General features: G+C 44.9%; 1 protein-coding gene across 1 annotated transcript in view; it reads left to right on the top strand.

Moving 5' to 3' along the window:
• Positions 1–23975, top strand: part of PARVA (parvin alpha) — a 165498-nt gene that overhangs the window by 75345 nt on the left and 66178 nt on the right. The window contains exons 2-3 of the mRNA XM_041729625.1: positions 23696–23785; positions 23867–23937. Coding sequence (XP_041585559.1) covers positions 23696–23785; positions 23867–23937 — 161 coding nt within the window. The remainder of the gene's footprint in view (positions 1–23695; positions 23786–23866; positions 23938–23975) is intronic.

Raw genomic sequence — 23975 nt, 5'->3', positions numbered from 1 at the left:
ATGCAGAGACCCTATTGCTTTTTTGTTCCTTGAAGTAACCCTACTCTTTAGCTCCAGATCTGCCACAGTGATTGAAGGAGAAGGTAATAAAATGGCAGGGTGTTGGATGCCCATGGATACCCTCCACCTTGGTGCTCTCCTGTGACTCCTGCCCTCCACTGGAATTCAAAGCTAATCCTATGAAAGGGTCTGGTCCTCATCACCATGTTGAGTCCTAAAAGTGGTGGGGACAGATCCAAAGCAACCACCACTCTGACCTCTCCTGGCCTTGTCAAAACAAGCAGGAGCATCTGTTTACAGCAGCTAAAATAATCATGATCATATTAAACCCCAGATTTCCAGGCACCTTTGAAAATTTGTATGACTTTGCTCTCAGAGGAGAGATGGGCTCTCTTGTGGCTGGGTACTCATGTCCCTACCTAATGAAATTTGATGACACATGACGCTAGGTAGAAATACTTTTTTTTTTTTTCTCTTCTGATATCTGGATATTTTCAGAACTTAGATAATTTTATCCTATTTACATCAAACAGGCAGGTAACTCTAGACTTTTATATCTGTATTATTTCTTGGGAGGTATAACGTGATTATGAATGACAGTAATTGACATTACATGCTTTAATTAAATTTCCTTTGCTGTGAATCAAAACCTTTTAGTCCAGTCCTGCAGTGCTATTTCTAGACTTCTCTTTTACATACTCTGATGTGTTAGGCAGCAGGTATGACATAAATTTACTTTTATAAATTCTGCATCCCATTGACTAAATGAGATAATAATGTGCGAGGTCAACTGAATGCCAGCCACATGATCCTTATGAATCAAAATATGTTAGCTAAATTTGCATACTTTGTGCCTTTTAGGTTTGGGCACTTTGAAGAATATGGTGCTGCTTAAAGGATAATTCATAAAGCTGATGGTTGCAAAAGGCCCAGTTTTCTTTTTTTTTTCTTAAGATTATATTTATTTATTCATGAGAGACACCAAGAGAGGCAGAGACACAGGAGAGGGAGAAGCAGGCTCCCTGCGGGGAGCCTGATGGGGGACTTAATTCCAGGACCCTGGGATCATGCCCTGAGCCGAAGGGAGACGCTTAACGCTGAGCCACCCAGGTGCCCCAAGGCCCAGTTTTCAAATGATTATGGATAACATGGTAATTACGTCCCAGGATTTCTCCTTCCAGAGCTTTTAGGTGGTCTGTAGGACCTTTAGAGTATTACTCTTTTCCAAAAGGGAATAGTACCCCAGATAGCCTCCTGTTCCCCATGACCCCCAAATAACACTTCCTCTGCCATCTAGAGCTGTCAACTTGCTAGCAGGAACCACAAAGGAGGGTCTGGGCCAGTTCTTCCAGCCTAGCCCCACTGCCTTCACGTAGGAACACAAAACACCTGCCTTAGAAAACGCACATGCAGCGTTTCTGAGGCATCTGGCTCTCCTGAGCTTTGAGCATCCTTGAGCATAGCTGCAACACTGTCTCCCAGCACCATCCATACCTTGGTCTTCAGGGTCAGATGGAACAGGAAGTTAAAAATCCTCTGCTTGATTGGCTGCGGTGCCTCCTTCCAGCCCAGAGGTTTTCCCTAGGATGGATGCTCAGTAAGGCCCTCATTGGCTCCTTGCTGAGTCTCTCCCTTCCCCTAGGGCAAGGGTCCTGGAGGACCATCCATAGTGGTGTGGGCATCCCTGCTGAGGTCCTCCCTGCCTCTCCCCCATGATCCAGCATCTTGGGAACAGGTCCTGTGTCACTGCAGAACTCCACCAGGGCACAGATGAACTGGTCCTGGCGTATGAGGAACCCATTTAGTCCAGTGCCAGTGATGGGGCCCCTCCCTGCTTCATCTGCAAGTGAGATGCACTAGGGCCTACCTCCCCCCACAGGGCTTTGCATTAGACCAGCCAGCCAACAGACTCAAAGGGCCACAGCGACAGATACTCAAAGAAGTGAGAATTTTCTTCTTGTTCACAACACTTGCCTAAGATGGTAAGTTCATGCCTAGAAGAAATATGCAGATACCCTCACACCTTCATTATCTCACTACAAGATTAGGTTCCCTCCTGAAAGGACAGGTCCTCCACAACAAAGCTGAGAGAAGGCTGAGGGCACAGTTTAGCCACTCTGTGTTGTCCAGGGTGGCCTGGGGTCACCTATCTGTACCTACAACCTGCCTCTGCCTAAGGAGAGGAGATCCTTATGACCTCGAGTCTGTAACTGAATTAAGAAACTCCAGCTAACCCCAGATGAGACTCCTTCACAGCCCGCGGCAGGTGACCCCTGGAAAATACAGAGCCCGACCTCCGCATGAGCCCAGCTCTGACAGGTAGCTCGAGGCGTATACCCAGGCTGCGCAGAAACAAGCAGGCCCTCTGGATTTCCAGTTGCCAAGAGGCGAGAGGCAGGATCCTGTTCGCTTTGCAGCAAGTCTATGAGTCTCATGTGGCATGATATTAAATTATATAGGCAGCCACTTGTTTTCAACTGATGCACTGAGCCGAGAGTTGTATCAAGCAGGCAGCATTGTCCTCAGGAAACAGTTGAAAAGATCCTATAGCTCCGCAGACCCTCCAGACCTCTGAAAATTGGCCTGACGAGAGAGGAGCGTGGGCCTCCGCAGGGAGTGGTCAGCTCTGGGCAGAAGGTACCATGCTTGTGGCTGAAATCCCGGACCATGGGCTGTGGGGCGCTCTGCCCTAAAGGTATGTCAGAGCCTGGACAAAGTTGCACATGTGGCCGTGGGGGTGATTCTTTGTTGGGGGTGCCCTGGGCAGCTCCTGGCTCCTCTCTGCTGTTGGGGCTTCTGAGATGATAGGGGCCCCCTCCTTTTATCTCTGAAGGCTGTTTGTATCTCCCTGCCCCGTATTAGCCTCGCTCTGTGGTTAGAGATAACTCTGGAAGGATGGGGTAGGAGGGTGCGTGTGCGTGTGAGAGAAATGTTTAGGGGTGAGGGGACGAGATGGTGATGGACAAAGAGATGAACAAACAAAGGAATCAAAGACTTACGAGAAAAAAGCTGTGCCTGATTTCGCTGCTTGTTGTCCTCTGCTCCTGCATAAGGTTAAATCTAAGTGGAGAAATTGGCCTCTTCGAGCAATTAGATTGCTAAATGCTCCTAAGACCTAAGAGCCAGCTCTACCCCATAGCTGGAGTGGAGAGGGTGTTGTAATTCTCATTAGTGACAGTAATATGAATAGGACAAAGATCTTACTTGACGAGCTCATAATCGATAATGCCTAATGGGCCTTTCCAATTCCCCAAATAGTTTGGGATAAATCTATTAAGATGGGGACTGAAATGGGTTTGATTGATGTGCATGCAAGTTCTTGGCAAGACTTTCCACTCTGTTTCCACCCAGATTTAATGTGGTTTGATCATTCACACGTTTGGGTTTATGGCTGGGCTGAAATGCCTCTTCATGGATTTTGACAGGTTAAGGGTTCTATCAGTTTGGCTCCTCAATCCAGGTTCTGAGAAGACCACAATTAATAAAGAAGTCAAAAGAGTGATGATGAGCACCTTTTGGCCACATGGGGACCCGAGGGATGGTCATGGTGAGTGAGCCTTCTCGGTTCCCCCGAAGACTGATAGGGGAGATGTGGCTCCTCGCTGGGCTTCTTTCATCACAGATTGGCAGCCCACCTCCAACTGATGGATGTATCCACCCCAAAGTCACTCATTTGTACCTGCTGGGAAGCAGTTGTGTTGATGGTCACAGCCAGAGAAAATAGCTCTGCCGGGAAAGGAGGTCTTGAGGGATCTGGAGGTTACAGCTGACCCCTGGGGTCCTAAGAAGAGTTGATGTTGGCCTTTTCATTGGTTGAGGTTGTGGGGGGAATAGACACAGAGGGAAGGAAGCTGTGAAGGGGGTCCTGGGAGGCCCCTGACAGGTGTTCTGTTGTTTCCTCATTTCTCCACGCAAACCCAGGGGGGTGATTATTTTCCCCAATATTTACTAGATTTATTTTTTTCTCCATGTAAATCGCCACTTAATGTAATTGAACTTTCCTTGGGGGCTTTGATAGATTGTTATTATAGATTTTTATAATGAAGTCTTTATAGGGACGCCTGGGTGGCTCAGTGGTTGAACATCTGCCTTCGACTCAGGTGGTGATCCTGGAATCAGGGGTCAAGTCCCACATTGGGTTCCCTACGAGGAGCCTGCTTCTCCCTCTCTCTCTCTGTCTGTGTCTCTCATGAATAAATAAATAATTTTTAAAAGTTATTATATATTAAGAATATTAATCTCTGCTTATCACATTAGTTGCATTTTTTCTAGACTGACCTTCTTCTCAGTTGTTAGCCCTTATCTGCCTCTTTATTTTACAAAAAAAAAAAAAAAAAAGCCTGTGATTTCCTTCTGCTCTCCACACCCAGAATCTAGTTCTTAAGTACGATGACAAAAACAAAAACAAGAACTTAAGATACATGCCCAAAAGGAGAAGGAATAGTGTAGCACACCCCAGAGAACCCATTACCTGCTCAAACAATGATTAGTCCATGATCAACCTTGTTTCGTGTTTACCTCCCATCTGACCCTCAGCACCCACCAGAAGATTCCTTTGTGTTTTGTTTTGGTTTTAAAGATTTTATTTATTTATTCATGAGAAACACAGAGAGAGGGAGAGGCAGAGACACAGGCAGAGAGAGAAGCAGGCTCCCCGCGGGGAGCCTGATGCAGGACTCTATCCCAGGACTCCAGGATCACACCCTGAGCCAAAGGCAGACGCTCAACCACTGAAGACTCCTTTGCAGTAAATCCCAGAGAGATCATTTCAGTACACATATCTCATTTGTAGCTCTTAAAGATGAAGATTCTTTTTAAAAACACAATTATATTACATGTAGATGAGAATTTAATAATTCCTTAGCATCCTCAGCCATCCGGTCCCATCTTCTTGATTGTTTTTTTAATTATACTTACAGTTTGTTGGAATCAAGTGAAATGAGTCCCATGCATTGTGATTGGGTGATACTGTCTTATGTCTTTTATTCCTTGGTGTTGAAGAAACCTATGGAGTTGCCCACAGACTGGATCTTGCCAGTTGCATCTTCATGGTGGCAGTTAACATGTTCCTCTAACCACTGCATTTCCTGAATGTTGGTGGGTAGAACTAGGACTGATAATGGTCTGTCTCTCTGGGGGTCAGGGGAAGGGGAGACATTACATCTGGTTGTGTCTAATTTGTGGGGAGCTATTGGCCATTATTGCCCAGATACATTAATTCCTTAGGGGTTTCCAAATGGTTACACTCTAATTCACTCATTCTAATAAATTCTAGTTTATTCTATCATGATTTAATTTTAGATTTTCCCCCCCGTTATTTACCAGTTTTCAAAATGAGTGGGTTCCCTAACTTCCTCCAGAGGTGATTGGAGAGGTGTCATGTTGAGTTTTGTTTTTTCTGGTATTATTATTATTAACTCACGGATTTAAATATATTTGGTGCATTTTGATCTATTGCCCTTGTTATTGGCGCTTCATTTTTTCTGCTTTTAGCCAACAGAAGCCTCTTTGATAGGATCCTACCTAGTGTAAATTCATAGCTTATTGGCTTCTGGCAATAAGACACTCCAGACTCATCTTGCGTATTTTCTGCCTCATATCTAGAATCAACCATCTCTCCAGGGAGCCCTGATTCCTCTAGGGGGAAATGGTACTATTATTTATAGGTCATAATGTAGATGCTATGGGTATTGAGCACTATTTTTTTCCACCTCTGAGATTCATCCAACCCACAGTCACTGCTATCAGCAGCATTGCTGCCCATGAGGGCCGTCATGGCTGTCACCCCTACTGCCATGACCAGAGAGCCCTCCCCTTTCCTAAGTGTCCACCTCCCAGGCTCCATGACACCACTGAGATGTTTCTTCTCCAGCGTGCTGGGGCACCTTCACTATGCCACTTGCTCCAAAGCATCTTTCTGCACTGGAAAGCACTCATGGGCCTCTTTGTATTCCCTCCTTCACTGTGCTGTCTCTTCTTCAACTGTTTGAAACCCAGGATGAGGGGATAGATCGTAATTTCTTAAAATCTCCTCCAACTTTGTTTCTGAGCTCCTGCCAAAGTCATTCCTATTTTCCCAGCTCATCCCTGAGCCGTCCCCTCCTGTCCTTATACACATTGCCAGCACACACTGGGAAGAGGTTAAGGAGGCACTGAACGTGCACAAAGGTGTGTCCTGCAATGCTGGGCATCAAAGCTTCATCACAAACCTGTGAGCTAAGTGTTATGGTTTCTATTTTAGAGGGGAAGGAAAGTCAAATAAGAGAGCTGGAGCTGAACCAAGGTCTATCTTTCTCCAGAGCCCAGGCCAGCTTAGACTGCCTGAGGGCAGTACATCCCAGGAAGACTTGTGCTTAGATAGACCCACTTGGGAACTTTCTACAGGCAGACTGCAAACTTGCAAAACTCTGCTTTTCTTACCCTTGGGTGGTACCCCATTGCCTTCAGTATTCAATCTACATTTTGTATGTTCTGGCCCTTGGCTTACCTCTCTAATACCCCACAGACATATTACTCTCCAACAATCTTCCTGAAAACGTGCTTGTTCTCCTGTTTCCAGCTCTTTGATATGCCTTCCACCCTCTTCACCTACTCTACCCCCTTGAAGAAGAAAATAAAACATCTCCCTTCCTAATTTGTACTTCCAGATAAGTTAAGTCATACTCCTGTGGTACCCATGGAGTGCGATGCTATACTCTGGGGCTGGATTTTATTCATCCCTTTGAGCTTAGGGCCCGGCACAGTGCCTGGCCCAGGAAGAGTTGCTGGCAATGCTGGTGAATGCATATTTCAACAGATGAAAGAGTGGGTGGTACCTGCTATCTCACTCTTGGTCACATGGGTATAATGTTATCTTCTCTTAAATGGTCTTGACAATTTCTTATGGCCTCTTTCACTCTATACTTCAGTCCTGCATCTTTATTTTGTCCACAAGTTAAATTGTGCCATGGGCCCAGAAGATGCACTGGAAGGAGGCTCCTAATACATTCCCTTGCACATAGTCAAGTCTCAATAATTATCAGTAGAATTGAATCATATGGGAGGGTTGCACAAAAGGAAGCTACCATGGAAGTGTCTGGCGTGCAATTAGCAGAATCCCAGACAGTTAAAGCAACTCTGATTTACAACAATTTCTTTTAATAGGTTTTCCGTACAGATTTGCTGTCAACATGGATTGTTGGTTTGCGGCGGGGAGCTGGGGGTGGTGGGGAACACCACCAAAAAACCAGGAAGTCACAATGGTCCTTGTGATACACAACAACCAAGCAGCATTTTGCCACTTCTGGTGTGATGGTCTCGGATTTCCAGCTTGGGCAGGGACTTAGTCATTGATGCTGAAGAGGAGTCAATGTAAAGCAAAAATACCTTGCACTGAATGTCTCGGACCCCCACACTCGGAACTGACACACACATGCCCTCTCTGCTCCCTCCCTTGCGTGTCCCTCTCCTTATCTTCTCTTCTTCAAGCCTGGACCTACCCAGTATGAATGTCTGGCTCTGAAGTAGAAGATTCTAAAGAGGTTTATTTGGCTCTGCGACTCTTTTGGAAGGGCAGACTTCTCAGGGGCCAGCATTGCCGCACTGGTCATTCATTCAGTAAACACACATTAAGCACTAATTGTGTAGCGGGTGCTGGCAGCATGGTGGTGGGCAAGGCCTCAGTCCTCTCGAAGCACTCAGGAGAATGGAAGAGACAGGTGTTCTACAGATATGCATACGGAAGTGTGATTATAAATGGTGGTAAGTGATATGGAAAGAAGAATGGAGATCTGTCCACAAAAGGGTCTGGCACCACCGTCGTCATGAAGCCCTCTCTGATCCCTCCTGGCACTCCCCTGTCACCTGGAGCCATGCCTCTGTTGGCTCTTGGCCCACAGAGACTCTGGGTACACATGATCATAGCCTCTGAGGCAAGGGTTCATTATTTCCTAGAATAGTGTGTGGTATACATGAGGTGCTCAATCAGTGTTTGGGGATGGAGGGAAGGGAATGAGCAGTTTTACTGAGTCTCCCTTCCATCAGATGAGGGCGTCATAGACTTCCCTGGCACCCTAAGGGTGTGATGATGAAAGATCCTAAGGTTGTGATGAAGAATGACTTCAAAACTGTGGCTTTGTCCCCAGGAAGGAGGCATCTCTTCTCCAGAGGGTTGTAGAGGACGAACCATGTACAGGGCCTGGCCTGGCCTGGCCTGGCCTGGGGCAGGAGATGAGCACAGGTTACATCTCTGCCTCCCAGAAGTGTCCCCAGCATGGAGTCCCGCCCTGATGGAAGCAGCCTGCTCACCTAGCAGAGTATACCTGAGTGAGGGCAGGGGCAGGACTCACATCCTGCTCATCTCTGAATCTTGGCCTGGCCACAGTGGAGTCGGGACCCTGGAAACATTTTTGGTGAATGGCACTGGCTTAGGATCCTAATACGAAGAACAGGATTCTGCAGCCTCGTCGTTCTTGTTTGCTTCTTCCTTGGAGAAGAAGGGTGTGTTCTCCTCCCAGATTTGTTCCTAAAAATATAGTCTCTCAACTCCCTCCCTGCCATCTCTGAGGATTTCTCTCCTGAGGGGAAGGGAGGGAACCCTGGCCCCCTGTTCCCTGGGTGAGCACAGCTGGAGACCTTGTGAGGCACATCTCAACCCTCGGCCCCCTTTTGTTTCAGCCCGGCTGTGACAGACTGTTTGGCACAAGCAGCAGAGCCCACCACTATCTGGCACCTCCACTTTTCTGTCTGAGGGCTGTGGCTTCTGAAGGCCCTCGGCCAGCACCCAGCATAGCCTGGAGGTGTAGAAAGCTAGCACCCTGTAGGGAGCTTCACCTACAGGAAGGTCTCCTGGAGACAGCCTCCGGGTCCCTCCAAAAGCCTGCATGGGGGCCAGGGCTCAGTTGCCCACGGGTGAGCAGCTCAGCAGCATGGGCACCCCTCACTCCTGGGTCTCTGTATCACTCTTTGCCCCTCACCCCCTTTATCTGGGGTTCCCTGCTGCTTTCAAGAGACTCCCAACTAAGACATTGGGGAAAGGGGGTGACTAACTGTTCAAATCAGTTTCTAGGAAACTTGTCAGGCAAGTCTCTTAAACTCTGGACTTTAGCCTCCTTACCCATGAACGATGGAGAATAGCTTGTGGCTTGACTCACTTGGCCTCGCATCTAGTTCCCCAAGGGCACCCCATTCTGCAGTCGCTCATCCCACCGACAGAGACCCACTCATCCGTCATAGCTGAGGGATGACTCAGCCTTCCCGACTCAGCTGCCTCCCCCCACAACTGGAAAGCACCTAAGTGTCCAACAGTTACGGAATGGTTAAGTAACGTTCGTTGTGTACCTTCGATAGAAATTGAGAACCCCGGTTTAAAGTGATATTTCTGATGGCATAAGGAAAGGTAATGAGATTATATGCTATGATAAAAGGCTATAGAGTGATGTGCACTGTGTGTGTGTGTGTGTGTGTGTGTGTGTGTAAAACAGAGAAAAACTGGTAAAAATATATAACGTGTTAACAGAGTTTATCTCCAAGCAGTAGGACTATTTTCTCTCTTTGTTGTTTTATATTTGCAAAGTTCACTTAAATGAGCCTGTTTCTCTTTTATAGCTAGAAACAAATCAACCCATTATTTAAAACAGAACAAAAATCCTGCTCAAATATCACCTCGTTTTTAATCTGTTCTCAGAGAGGCTGAGCCTCCATAGAGTGACCAAACTGTAGGACCTTAACATATGCAAGATGATCCACCATGAAACTTTTTCCTAGCTCTACGTGGGAATGCAAAAGTTACCATATTCTAGATGTTTTCATTAAAAAAAAAAAAGCCATTACTTAAAATTGAGACAACCTATAGTGTAGTGCGAACGCTACACTAGATGTGAACGCTATAGCCAGCTGGCCCAGGACCCACTGAGTCTCACTTTCTAGCTCTGTGGTCTTGGTCAGGTTATATTACTTCTCTGGGTCTCATTTTCCTCATCTGGATAATGGGGATAATAATCATACTTACTCATTGGATTGTTGGGAAGATTAAATGCATTAATATGCGTCAAAAAAAAAAAGTGCCACACTTCCACACATAGTACAAAGGAAGTCCAGTGCAACTGTGTGCGTTCTCTTATGATCATCATCATTGTTCATTTGAGAGAGAGTTCCCATGCTATGCTCCTTCAGGATAAACCTGCAGACAAATCCAGGATTAGTCCACTAGAGAACTGAGCCAGTCAGGACAATTATGCCATGTTCACTTGCTGGCCACACCCAGAGCTTATTTCCACGGAGGCCACCACTTGGGAATTCAAGTGAACCAGTAGTCAATGTGGTACTTTTTAAGCAGCATTGGGACACTGCAAAAATAAACCACTGGCTGTTCAGGATTCAAAAATAAGAAGGATACTGACATGAAGGTCTAAGAGCCACAGAGAATGAAATGAGGACAGGAAACTTCACTCAGGTGGCGCACAAAGATGGAAGCAAGTGAGGCGCAGAGGCCAAAGTGCATCTTGGGCCTCTCTTGCCCTCTCCTGCCTCTCCCCACACACTCCTCTGGTGCTCCCTCCACTCTGGAAGGGCACTCTGCCCTCAGGACTTGGTTCAGAACCACAGCAGGGGACCTTAATCATATTGCATTGCAGTTTGTGTGTGTGTCTTTCCCCTCTGGGCCCCAGCTAAAGTATCCTCCCAGCACACATTGAATGCTTCTTGTGTGCCTGGCCCTGTGCTGGGCTCTAAGTACCCCCAAAGGTAACTGTCCTTCAGGAACCCACTGACCTTAGAAGAGAAGTCATTGTTTATCTTTGTATTCATAGCTTCTGGCTCAACCCCTGGCACCAGAGATGCCCATATAAGTTTAGGAATGAAAGAGACAGGAGTGCCAATTCCATCCTGGTTGTCCCGGGTTGCTCATTGTACCCCATATGATTAGGCCATATTCCAGATCAAGTTCTGTGGTCTCCCCCAAGGTTGTTGTAAGTGCTTAGGTATATGGATGCACACAGGAGTACACACATGCACAACTGCTTAGAGTTATTCTTTATCAACTCTCAGGCTGCCACATCCATACCATCTTCTGCTTGAGTAGGAGTAGGTCTCCTTTAAGACCAAGGAAATGGTTCTGGTTCTCAATATAAAGCAATAACAGGACATAGCATGGCAAAAGACAAACAACAATGACATATTGTTCCTCTGGACCCTCTGTGCCTGTGTGGTGTTTAAATTCCCATGACTTACTTGAGGCCTTCACCAATGTTTCGGTTCAGATTGCTTTGACTGCCCAAAGCCAGCCAATGGTGCATCCATCTCCCTCCTTGTTTACTAGTAATTGGAGGGCAGCTGAATCACGTGCTTGGCTGAACAATGAATAAATGTCCAGGGGCCATTTGCTTGGCAGCCTTCCAATTCTGCAGAGACTATAAAACTGACCAAAACAAAGACTTTGGTGGAAACTATAAGACTCGTAAAGACTGTAGATCTCCCTGTCAGCCCCCATCACAACACCAGCCTCTAAGTTCCTTTTTCTGGCTATGCTCCAAGGGCCGGATTTCAGACCCTGGTGACTAAATCACTTGTCAAGTAGAGGGGAGTGTGTTGAGACCCTGACAGTCTGCTGAGGCCACCATGGGCTGGCTCCCATGTTTCCCTGATGCTTTATATTATAGCTGCTGAAACAAGTATCCTTTTAGTTAAAAGTAATAAAACTCCTCTAGTTTAAGGGCTGGGATGGAAAGGTTTGGAATTTTGCATTTTCTTTTGGCAATCTCACATGGAGGAAAAGTGAACCCATATGTTGTACCCAAGGGTGAGTATTAAGAACAGAACCTGCCGCTTAACCAAGAATGTTGTTGCAGGCAGAGTAATGGTCCCCTTAAAGATGACTGTAGCCGAATCTGTGAATATGTTACCTTACATGGCAAAGGTGAAATTTTGGTTGCTAATCAACCCAATATAGGGAGATTGTCCCAGACTGTCCAGATAAGCCTGATGTAATCACAGGGTACTTAAAAGTAGGAGAATCAGCAGAAGCAGCAGCTCAGTAATGCAGCATGAGAAGGACATGGCCCCCAACCCCACTGCTGGCTTTGAAAATGGAGAAAGGGGGCCACAAGCCAAAGGATGCAAGTAGCCTCGGGAAGCTCAAGAAGGCAAGAAAATAGATTATCCCCTAGAGTCTTCAGAAAGGAGCGAGCACAGCCCTCCCAACACCTTGATTTTAGCCAAGAGAGACCCATGTAGGACTTACAACCCAAAGAACTGTAAGGATAAGTCTGTGTTGTTTCAAGCCACCGATTATCTGTTATTTGTTACCACAGCAATGGAAAACTAATACAAAAGCCCGTGGTGTAAAAACCCCCATCAGGGACCATGGAGAAACATAATTTCCAGAGCAATTGCAGAGACAATCATTAAAATCATTAATGAGGCCAGTGGACTTTCAGTGATGATAGTCCTAGTGGGAAAGCAGAAATGACCTTGCCAGGCATCCTTAAGTTATGAGGAAGCTTGGTCTTCCCATCTCAGCCCTGGAAACAAACACATAAACTATGTGCTTTCCTCCTGGAAACTTCGGTTCCCACTTGGGAATGAGCACATTTCGCACTTGTAGGGCTTTGAAGTGGTCTTTGCGCTTTGCCTCCTGTACAAATGATTCTGTAGGGCTTGACTACTATTGGGTAAATTACCACTGCCTCCATGGTGATAAAGGAAACTTGTGTGTCCCATAAAATCATGGATTTCCTCCCCCAGGAATCACTATATTTGGTTGGAAAAATAGCAAATTCGGGTTCATTTTTTTTTTATAGATTATTTTTGCAGGGATTTTAGATTTACAGAAAAATTACAAAGGTAGTACAAAGAATTCCCCTATAACTGACATGCAGTTTCCCCCCTTATTAACATCATATTAGGAGGTACATTTAAAATTCATGAACTAAAAAAAATAAAAATAATAAAAATAAAATAAAAATAAAATTCATGAACTAGTATTGATATATCTTCTTATTAACTAAAGCATAGAATTTATTCAGATTTCCTTAGTTTTTATCTAACATCCTTTGCTGATCCAGGACCCCATTTAGGACACCACATTACATTTAGTCATCGTACCTCCTTAGGTTTCTCTTGGCTGTGACTGTTTCTTAAACTTGTTTTTGATGACCTTGCAGTTTTGAGGAGTACTGATCAAGCATATTTTAGGATGCCCATCTACTGAAATCTGTCTAATGCTTTTCTCCTGATTAGTCTGGGCTCCTGGGTTTGGAAAGGAAGAACACTGAGGTAAATGCCATTTTCACCACTTCACCTCAAATGCCATGAGTTATGACTATGAGGTTGACCTTGATCACCTGGCTTAGCTAGTGTTTGTCAAGTTTCTACACTGTAGAAAGTTGCTCTTTCCCTCCTTCCCATATTGTACTCTTTGGAAGGAAGGCCCACATTTAAGAGGCAAAGGATTATGCTCCCCTTCCCTGAGGTCACAGAATCTATGTAAATTATGTGGAATTCTACAAAGGAGATTTCTCTCCTCTTCATCATTTACTAATTCAGTCGTTGATATCAGTATGGACTCATGGATATTGGTTTTGTGCTTTTGGTTATAATCCAATATTTATTTATTTTGTTGCTCAGATTATGTTCTAGCTTCTTTCCTTTCTGGTTCCAGACTCATTTTGCAGATTCCCTTTCCAGGCCTAGAATTCACCATCTTTCCAAAAAAGCTCTGGTTCCTTTTATTGGAGAATCATACTAGAAACCAAGATGCTAGGTATATATGTTCATTGCTACTTGAGGGCCATTACTTTTAGGACTTCTCAGCTAATAGAGTAAGAAACTAACCCAAGTATGTGTAGTTGACCCTTGAACAGTGTAGGGGGTTAAGGGCACTGACCCCCTCACAGTCAAAAACATCTGTATATAACTTTTGACTCCCCCCCAGAACTTAACTACTAATAGCCTACTGTTGACTGGAAGCCATAAGAATAACATAGTCAATTAACATATATTTATATGTATTATATACTATATTCTTAAAGTAAGATTGAGAATTGAAAATGTTATTAAGAATATCATAAGGAAAATACATTTACAGTACTCTAGGTATATTTATTGGAAAAGAAATCCATATATAGAAGCACCAGGCTGGGCTGGGACAGGGACAAGGAGATGATAGTGGGCCTGGCTCCGAGATGGCAATGTTTTATAGTCTAGTGACCTCAGCTCAGCAGTGGCAGTCACTAGGCACACCTGTGGGGTGTGACAGCAGCCTGGAGGCACAGTACAGCCACTCCATCTGCCTGGAGGTATACCGGGCTTGTGACCATTGGCAGCTGTGGCTACCTCTGTGTACACCAGCCCTCAGGAGGCCAAGGGGCTGGGGCACTGCCACAGAAGAGGGGTCCCTCCCCAGCCCAAGAGTGTCTGAGGTCTGTGGCCAACCCAGTACAGCCCTGAAGCCTGAATGATTCAGTGCAGGGATGCAATGGGCATGGGGATCCAAGCACAGTGCCATTCCTGCCCTCTGAGCACGTTCCTCCTCTTCAGCCCAGCCTCCTACCTGCCAGCCCTGGGTGCTGGCATATGGGTGAGCTACAGCCCTGCCCAGATCTAGGGCACGTAGGGGCTTCTGACAGCCTTGGGGAGCCTCTCCAGCTATTCAGAGAGCAGCAGGTGCAGCCTCTTTACCAGCTGCCTTTGATTTGGTAAGGACTGGGGTGAGCCCTTGTAAATAAATGACTTGTGGCTTTTGCTGTCAACTCAAAAACAAAATGCATAAAAGTGGAGTCATGCAGTTCAAACTGTGTGGTTCAGGCTCATCTGTACTCCTGCCTCGCAATATTTCCATATATAACCATCTGTTTCTATATTAAGCTAATCAAGAGGGTTTACTGATATCTCCACCTCTAATCCATTACCATGTAGATCATCTTCACCTTTTTCCCTGCTTGTCTCCCCCTCCCACTCCAGTGGTGAGAAACTTGGCTCCTACCATCTACCATCCGTTTCCTTAATTGTTCGATACCAGTGTGCATGTGTGGCAGTATCAGAATTGTTGACCTCCACCCCCATGAGAAATAACTTTATCAACTAGACTACATGCTAATGTGCAGTTCCTTCTAACTTTGATTTCAGAGACACCACTCATTTCCAATAATACTTAGGTCAGCACCGTCCCGCTAACCCCTTTCAGTGAGATGGTCTCATATGTTTGTAATACTGTTGGGTTCTATTATCACAGTCTGCGTCCCATGCTTGGAGCCCCCAACCTCCTAAATGATTTTTTTAATTTGCTTACCTTGAGGTTTGCTCCCCATGCTATAAAAGTTCTGTGGGCTTGACAAATGCATAAATCATGTATCTATCATTATAGTATCATAGTTTCACCTTCTTAAAAATTTTCATTACTTTGCCTATTCAGAGCTGCCCCCAAACCCCTGGCAACCACTGATCTTTTCACTACCTTTACTGAATGTCATATCATTGGAATCATTGTGTTGCCTTTTCAGAGTAGTCTCTTAGGAATCATATATTTCAAGTTCTTCATGTCTCTTCATGGCTTTATTGCTCATTTTTAAAAATCACTGAATAATATTTCACCATGTGGATATATCACAGTTGATCTATCTATTTGCCTGTTGAAGTATGCCTTGGTTGCTTCAAGTTTTTGGCAATTATGAATAAAACCGCTATAAACATTCACATGCAGGGTTTTGTGTGAGTATATGTTTTCAAATCAAGTAAATATGAGGAATACCAGTTGCTGGATTATATGATAAAACTATAGCTTTGTGAGAAACTATCATGTGGTCTTCCAAGATGGCTGTATTATTTGGCATTCCCACCAGCAATGAATGAGAGTTCTTGGATGTGGCTTCACATCTTTGCCAGCATTTGGTATTATCAAGTTTGGGGGATTTTAATCATGCTAATAAATGTGGTGGTATCTCATTGTTTTGTCATTCCATAATGACAAATGATGTTGAACCTTTCTTCATGTTCTTTTTTGCCATTTCTACATCTTCTTTGGTGACGTCTGTTTAGAGCTTCCCATTTTGATTTGTTTTCTTAGTCCATTTTTAAAGTTTTTTTGATGTTTTGCGTATAAATCTTTTATCCAATCTATGTTTTGCAAATATTTTCTCTCAGTCTATGGCTTGTTTTTTTATTCACTTAATACCTTTTGCAGAGTCAAAATTGTAATGAAATCTGGCCTATCCATTTTTCTTTCATGGATTGTCCTTTTGTGTTGTATGTTAAAAGTCACTGCCAAACCCTGCATCACATGGGTTTTTCTCTTCTATTTTTTCTAGAAATGTTTTAGTATTGTGTCTTATTCTTAGGCCTGTGATCATTTTGAGTTAAATTTTGCAGAAAATGTGTGGCTTATATCTAGATTCACTTTTTACATGTGGATGCCCGGTTGTTCTCATACCGTACGTTGATAAGACTATCCATTCTGCATTGAATCACCTTTGTTCCCTTGTCAAAGATGAGTTGAACATTTGTGTGTGTGGATCTGTTTCTGGGTTCTCAATTCTGTTCCAGTATACTCTTTTGCCAATGTCAAACTGTATTAATTACTGTAGTTTTATAGTAAGTCTTAAGGTTTGGTAGGGTCAGTCCTCCAACTTTGTCAGTTTTCTTCAGTATTGTGCTGGGTACTGTGGGTCTTTTGTCTTTTTTGTAAGCTTGAGAATCAGGCTATTGTATAACCACAAAATAGCATGCTGTGATTTTGAGTGGGATTGTATTTCATCTATGGAGGAAATTGGGAAGAATTGACACCTCAACAAAATCAAGTTTTATAATTCATGAATACTTCATTTACCTAAATCTTCTTTGATTTTTTACATCGAGTCTTATCATTTTCTGCATATCCATTCTGTATGTATTTTGTTAGATTTGTATCTAAGAATTGCATTTTGGGGTGTTACTATAAATAATATTGGGTTTTTAATTTCAAATTCCAATCATTCATTGCTGGCATATAGGAAGGCAAAGGGCATGTATATTTTTCTACCTTGTATCTCTAACCATGCTATAAATTGCTTACTAGTTCTAGGAGTTTGGAGTTTTTTGTTCTATTTTGGTCAATTAGTTGGCATTTTCTACACAGATAACCATGTCATCTGCAAAGACAGTTTTATTTCTTTGTTCCCAATTTCTATACCTTTTATTTCTTTTTTTTAAAAGATTTTATTTATTCATGAGACACACAGAGAGACAGAGACATAGGCAGAGGGAGAAGCAGGCTCCCTGCAGGGAGCCTGATGTGGGACTCAATCCCAGGACCCTGGGATCATGACCTGAGCCAAAGGCAGATGCTCACTCACTGAGGCACCCAGGTGCCCCTATTTCCTTTTCTTGTGTTATGGCACTAACTAGGATTTTTAGTATGGTTTTGAATAGTCATGGTGAGAGGAGACATCTCTGCCTTATTCCCAGTCTTAGGAGGAAAGCATTCAGATCCACACCATTAAGTATGATGTTAGGTGTAATTTTTTGATTGATGTTCTTTCAGGTTGATTCTTCACATAGACAAAAACTGTAGGGGTTTACTGACCAGATCATTGTCAAGTGAGTTGTCTCTTGCTGCCCAGAACGTCTGTGGAAGCCCTTGATCCATTTAGGAATTAGGGGAGTTTTAGTAGCTTTCAGAAGGACCAGAGATTAATCATCAGAGTCTTGATATGGATCTAGAGCAGCCCAAATATCTCACTGGTGCCCACTTGCACTGAAGGGGAAAAGAACGTCCTAGCTATTCTCTTGTCTTCCCTTGCTATGTCTAGTTTGGTTTGGTGGTTGTTTTGTCTTGTAGACACAGGGAGCATGGTCCAGGGAGTGCTGGGGAACAGATGAATTCATGACCCCTGACCCTCTGGACCACACCTACCTATTTGCTCCTCCATCCATAGCCCTCCCTTCCCACCTACATTCCCAGTGCTCAGGCATAATCATCACTCTCAACACCTACCCTGTTTTTACTCACCTTGATGGTATTTTTTTTTTTTTACACTTGTGTCAGAGAAAAATCTATAGTTTTCAAAGTCCATCTCAAATCCTCCCCAGTCTTGCATCCAGAGCTACCTCTGTTCTGCCTGAGGTCCCACAGCCCTGTAGGAGCTCACATGGTTCTCCCTCTGTGCAGCATCCTGAATGTTGTGTTTATATGTCTGCCCCTCCCACCATCTGTGAGCAGAGTGAGGCAGATCCCTGTCTATTTCCCAGGCCTATATTCCCAATGCTGGCATGAGGTCGGCTTCAGAAGAGGTGCCTAGTGATGTTTACTAGTTGAATGAATGAAATTACTGGCTTTGCATAAGTGGACCCTTTTGTAATTTGCGAAACCTCTGTCTGTCCTTCTCTCCATTCTTGTTGTCCCTGTGGTATTCCTTGGATCCCTGTATGTATTCTGAAGTATAAGAGATGCCTGCAGCTATTTTGTTTCTCATGGAAAAAAGGAAAAGAAAATTATCATTCGTTGTAGACCTATGCTATTCATCTATCAACTTTATAATCCTGGTGTCCTGTGTATTAATTAGGGTGTTTGAGCTCCAAGCCCCAGAATATGCCAACTCAACTAGCTTAAACAATAAGGGAGGGATCCCTGGGTGGCTCAGCAGTTTAGCGCCTGCCTTTGGCCCAGGGCATGATCCTGGAGTCCCGGGATCGAGTCCCACGTGAGGCTCCCTGCATGGAGTCTGCTTCTCCACCTGCCTGTGTCTCTGCCTCTCTCTATGTCTTTCATGAATAAATAAAATCTTAAAAAAAAAATAAGGGAGCTGATTATATCTCTTATAACAGGACACATAAAGCTGGAGTGGTTCCAGGGATGGTGGCTCAACAGTATCAACAAGAACCCCTGTTTTTTTTCTCTACCAATCTTAGCATATTAGTTTCTTCTTTGGATTTGGGCTAGCTCACCTCATGACCACAAAATGGCTGCAGCAAACCCAGGCATAGCATCCCGACATAATAATGACGAGAAGGAAAAAGATACCTTTTCTTCTTTGGGCCTTCCTTTAAAATGAAGGAAAACTATTAGAGGCTTCTAGAAATTTTCTCTCACTGCTCATTGTATCACAGGGCAGTGCTTGATTCAGTCACTACCAAGGGAATTAAGATGATCATGATTAGCTTAAACCAATCAGGATCTCCCCTCGAACTTAGGAGGGAGAAGTGTACACCGAAACAAACTGAAGGGACTTTGAGCAGGAAAAAAGAGTAAAATAAATATTAGTTAGGAAGCCAGCAGTGTCAGCTACAACATTGTTTTGTAGAGAACTGTTTTAGACTGAGTTTCAGGGAGGTTAAATTGCTTCCTTAAGGTCCCACCGCTGATAAAAATAGAAGTTGGATTCAAATCCAGCTCTTTTCAACTCCAAAGCCCATCCTTGTACTTTCTCTGTGGCGCAGCTGGACCCAGAGTCAGCCTGCATTTCCCGGAAAAGCCAAAGCCCCCTTTCTGATGGCAAGCACTTCAGGCAGGAGTTGAGGCAATCACCCTGCTTTCCCGAGCTCGACCTTCAGCTGGGCATTTAATCTGTTTATTAAGTTATGACTAATGGCACTGCGAGACACCAAGGGCTGCACATTCAGACCTAGTTTTAGATTGTTAGTGGAGGTTCAAGGGATAAACATCATATTCCTATTCTGTGCCGAGAAAATTCAATTGCAGCTCTTTTCTCTTTCAGAGCACAGGGATTGGCGTGGGGCTTCTGCTGGGTCCTGCTTGGGTTTAATAGAAATGAAGCCTCCAAAGCAGGCGGGCTGTTTTGGGAAAGTGGCCACTAATGCGGCCCCATGGGGCGGGGGCCAGGCCCGAACTGGGCAGTTTGCATATTCACTTTTACAAACAGTTGGCTCAGAGTCAGCAGTTAATGGGATGGGAATGATGTTCCTGTACCAAATCATTTCCTGAAAAAAAAAAAAAAACACACATTTCCAATTGCAAACATATCTCAGCCTTTCTTCTAGGGTTTGTTATGTCTCTGTGAGTGAATTAAAGAGGCAGGGTAGAGGGGAGTGTTTCTGACTGGGGGTTTTTCATCTGAAAACATTTTAACAATGATGTACACATAAAAAAGATCCTGTTCAGACCCACCTTTAGGAGGCCTTGCTGCAAATATTACATTTCAAGTCACATTTTAGAGGTGTAAATATCTCCATAGTCGCAAATTGGCTCTGGCCGCATGCACAACAGTCTTGGAACAGATGCGGCTTTTCTCTGCTTACAAAGTATAAGCACACACATGTGCACACAGGGTCAGGCCAAAATTTATCCCCCACCCCCCTTCCAAGAACAAGCTGGAATCTTTCTTTACATCCTCTGCACTGCTTTGGCAGACTCTGGCTCAATTCATAACCTGTATAGTTGAACGGTGGTCTTAACGGTTTGGGATATTCATTTACTCAACAAATAGTTTTTTAATTTTTTAAAGAGATATTTATTTGTTTTAGTGCATGTGAGCAGTGGGGAGAGGCAGAAGAGGAGGAAGAGGAGGGGAGAGAGAGAGAGAGAGAGAGAGAGAGAGAGAGAGGCAGACTCCCTGCTGACACAGGGAGCATAACTGAGGGCATGATCTCATAACTGAGATCGTGCCCTGAGCCCAAATTTCGATTCAGAAAGTCAACTGACTGAGCCACTCAGGTGCCCCACATAATATATTTACACAATTCTTACCAAGTACCTGGCACTCTTCTAAGTGCTTAATATATATTAACTCATTTAACCTCACCAACCCTAGGAGGTAAGGTAATATTATCACTCCCATTTTGCAGTTGGGAAAACTGAGGTATAAGAAGTTAATGAACTTGACTGAGGTCACAGAGCTAGTAGATCACAGCTTTGAATGTAGGCACTCTGGCTCCTCTTTGGGGATCTAATAGTGAACAAAATAGAAAAAGTGCCAGTCTTCCCACAGTTTATTTTCTGGCAGGGGGGAATAGACAACAGACATATGATTAATAGTTATTTCAGGGATGCCTGGGTGGCTCAGCAGTTGAGCACCTGCCTTCGGCTCAGGACGTGATCTTGGAGTTCCGGAATCAAGTCCCGCATTGGGTTCTGCTTGGAGCCTGCTTCTCCTCCCTCTGCCTGTGTCTCTGCCTCTCTCTGTGTCTCTTGTGAATAAATAAATAAAATCTTTTAAAAAATTGTTATTTCAGATTGTGATGAGTGTTCTGAAGAAAATATAACATGGGAGGGAGCAGGGGGCTAATCAGAAGGCCTTGTAGGTGTGAGTAAGGAGTTGAAGCTTTATTCTGATTGTAATGGGAAGCCAAGGAGAGCCTAAAGCAGAAGAATGTATGATGCTATTTACATCCTTCTAGATCATCCTGACTCTGCAGTGGGAAGGAGACAGGGGTGGGGAAGATGCATCGGAAAGCGGTAGACCGGTTGGAAGGTGATTCTGGTTGTCCAGGTGAAAGATAATGGTGGCCTGACCCAGGATGTGGTGGTGAAGACGGTGAGAAGTGGTTGGCATTGGATCCTGGTTTAGAGGTGGAGCCCGCAAAACTTGCCAATGTATTAGATGCAAAACATGAGGAAGAAGGAGAAGTTAAGGGTGTTTTTTTTGGATTTTGGCTTAAACCATTATATAAATGGTGGTGCCATTTCCTGAAGAAGAGAAGAACCGGGGAATGACGGTCTTGTTTTAGTGATGTTATGGTGGGGGTGAGGGTGTTGACAATCCTTATGTTTCGGATGTATACATTTGAGGTCTCTATTAATGGACAAACAAGGAGACATCAGGTAAGCCTGGAGCTCGGGGTCAGGCCGAGTCTAGAGATTTAAATGTGGACATCATCAGCCTTTGGGTATATGCACTCAACCAGGACAACACCATCCAATTGAACTTCTGGTAATGATGGACAGCATTACATCTGTGGTGTCCGGCATGGTAGCCACAAGCCACCTGTGGGTCAGTGAACACTTGCAGTGTGGTTGGTACAACCGAGAAACCAAATTTTTAATTCATTTAAATGTGCATAGCCTCATGCGTCTGGAGCCTACTGTACTGATAATGCAGACCGGAGGTGGACTGTCAGTAGAGAAGGTTCTGGGCAGGAGCTGGCATCTTTACCAGCCAGTACACCCAGCCCCGCACCCCCATTTAAGAGTGACATACCTCCACTGCCCAGTGCTTGCACAGCAATGCTTGTTCTGGGGTGGAAATCTTGCCGCTTTGGGAGAAACAGCCTGGAAAAGAAAGCAGACTGCTAGTCTGAAGAGGAATCGTGGAAGAAATTATAGGAGTCTAATGCAACCACAGGAGTCCATTGTTTTCCACTAGAAAGCAAATGCAACCCTCTGCTGATTAGAATCATTTCAGCCTTGAAGGTGTGGCTTTTATTTTTCAGCCGTGCTTCATGGGGAGAATGGCAGAGAGTGGTGGGTGTCTGTGAATTTGCAGATTCAAGACCGTGACTGGCTGATATCCCATGTGAATGTCAAGAGCCCACAGCGACGGGACTAAATACCAGCTTCATAATGCAAGTTGTGTCTCTTTAGGGTAGAGTGTGTTTCACTCTCTTTGTTAGGCAATCTCGTTCCCAGTCCAACTGCAAACATCAGTGAGTTTGCTAATATGAAAGGACTCTTTGTAAGTGGCTGCCTTGGGCTCAAGAGTTCTTGCAAGTATATGCTGGCAGTCGAGGAGGCCGGAGTCCATAAAAAAATAAATAAATAAAATTGGAAAGATGGGACATTGCTTCTATTAAGGTTGATGGCTGCTGCCATATTAGCTCTTTGAGAGCCCTTGGTGACCAGTGCCTTCAGAAAAAATGGTCTTTCTGTGCTTAATTGGTGAAAAGTAATTATCCAAACTGGAAGTGAATGGAGGTGAGGAGATTTCAGTCACTGATTTTAGAGGGAGGTGATCCAAGGTCAGTGCCCAGCAAGTGCCCGTCACACAGTGGTTTTGTGGTAGGGATTTGTTTTTCAATAAGGCTTCATTTCCGGGGGGTGGGAGGGGGCACATAGAGGGGAGCGGGCTGGAAGTCTTTAGTGGCCATTGACCTCTTTTTGTTTTTTCTTTGAGGAAAGTGGAATTGTAGATTTCTAGGATTTGAAAACAGTGAAAGGACTCGCTGGCCAGCCAGTGGAGCTCTTGACGTTCAGTTGAGGAAGTGGACCTACGAGGGGAGGCCCCCAACTCATTAGGGCTGAAGGACAGGACCGGAGCCCAGAAAGAGGCTGGACTGAGGCATTCTCGAGAACAGCAGGCTGGGGTGGGGTGGAGTGAGAAGAGATTATCCTCATCAGAAAAATACTCAGGGAAGCCAAACAAGGAGAGAAGGCGGAGGAGGGTTGCTCCAAGGATGGCAATGGCTTACAATGGAAATGTAGCCTTGGCTTTGGTGACCTTGCTCACCCCAGTGGTTACTGGGCACCCAACGTGCACCAGACAGCAAGCCCTGGAAGGGGAGGGGCAGGCAGGGATCTGAGAGGGCAGTGCCCACCTCACTTGTGTTTATCCTGAGCTCATGTCTGGGAACAAGCAGCGGCCCCTCTATGTCCCCCAGAAAAGAGAGTGAGGTGATAGTTGGAAGAGGGGCCATGAAGGGGCCTGCTCGGTCCTCTTCACAGGGAGAGGCAGGGAATCTCCTGCAGGCTGAGTAACAGCTGTTACACGTAACCTCAGTGGTTTCAGGAATGACAATCTCCAACACGCTTGTCATCCATGGGCGCAGTGTGACCCTGCCTCTGTTCTCTCTGCAGTATCAGAGCTTCAGGAGGAAGGCATGAACGCCATCAACCTGCCCCTCAGCCCGATCCCCTTCGAGCTGGACCCGGAGGACACCATGCTGGGTAACTGGGTCTCTTGTTCTCTGGGTTAGCCTCATGCCTTCCAGCGGAGCCACCCCCACTGACTGCCTTTTTCTTTTAAAGAGGAGAATGAAGTGCGGACGATGGTGGACCCAAACTCCCGCAGTGACCCCAAACTGCAAGAACTGATGAAGGTAAGAAGAAATTAGCCTGCCCCAGGCTCAACCAGCAT

The sequence above is a fragment of the Vulpes lagopus genome, chromosome 15 (assembly GCF_018345385.1).
Source record: "Vulpes lagopus strain Blue_001 chromosome 15, ASM1834538v1, whole genome shotgun sequence".
Classification (NCBI taxonomy): domain Eukaryota; kingdom Metazoa; phylum Chordata; class Mammalia; order Carnivora; family Canidae; genus Vulpes; species Vulpes lagopus.
Note: the sequence above shows the minus strand (reverse complement) of the source record. Positions and strands in the feature narration are given on the sequence as shown.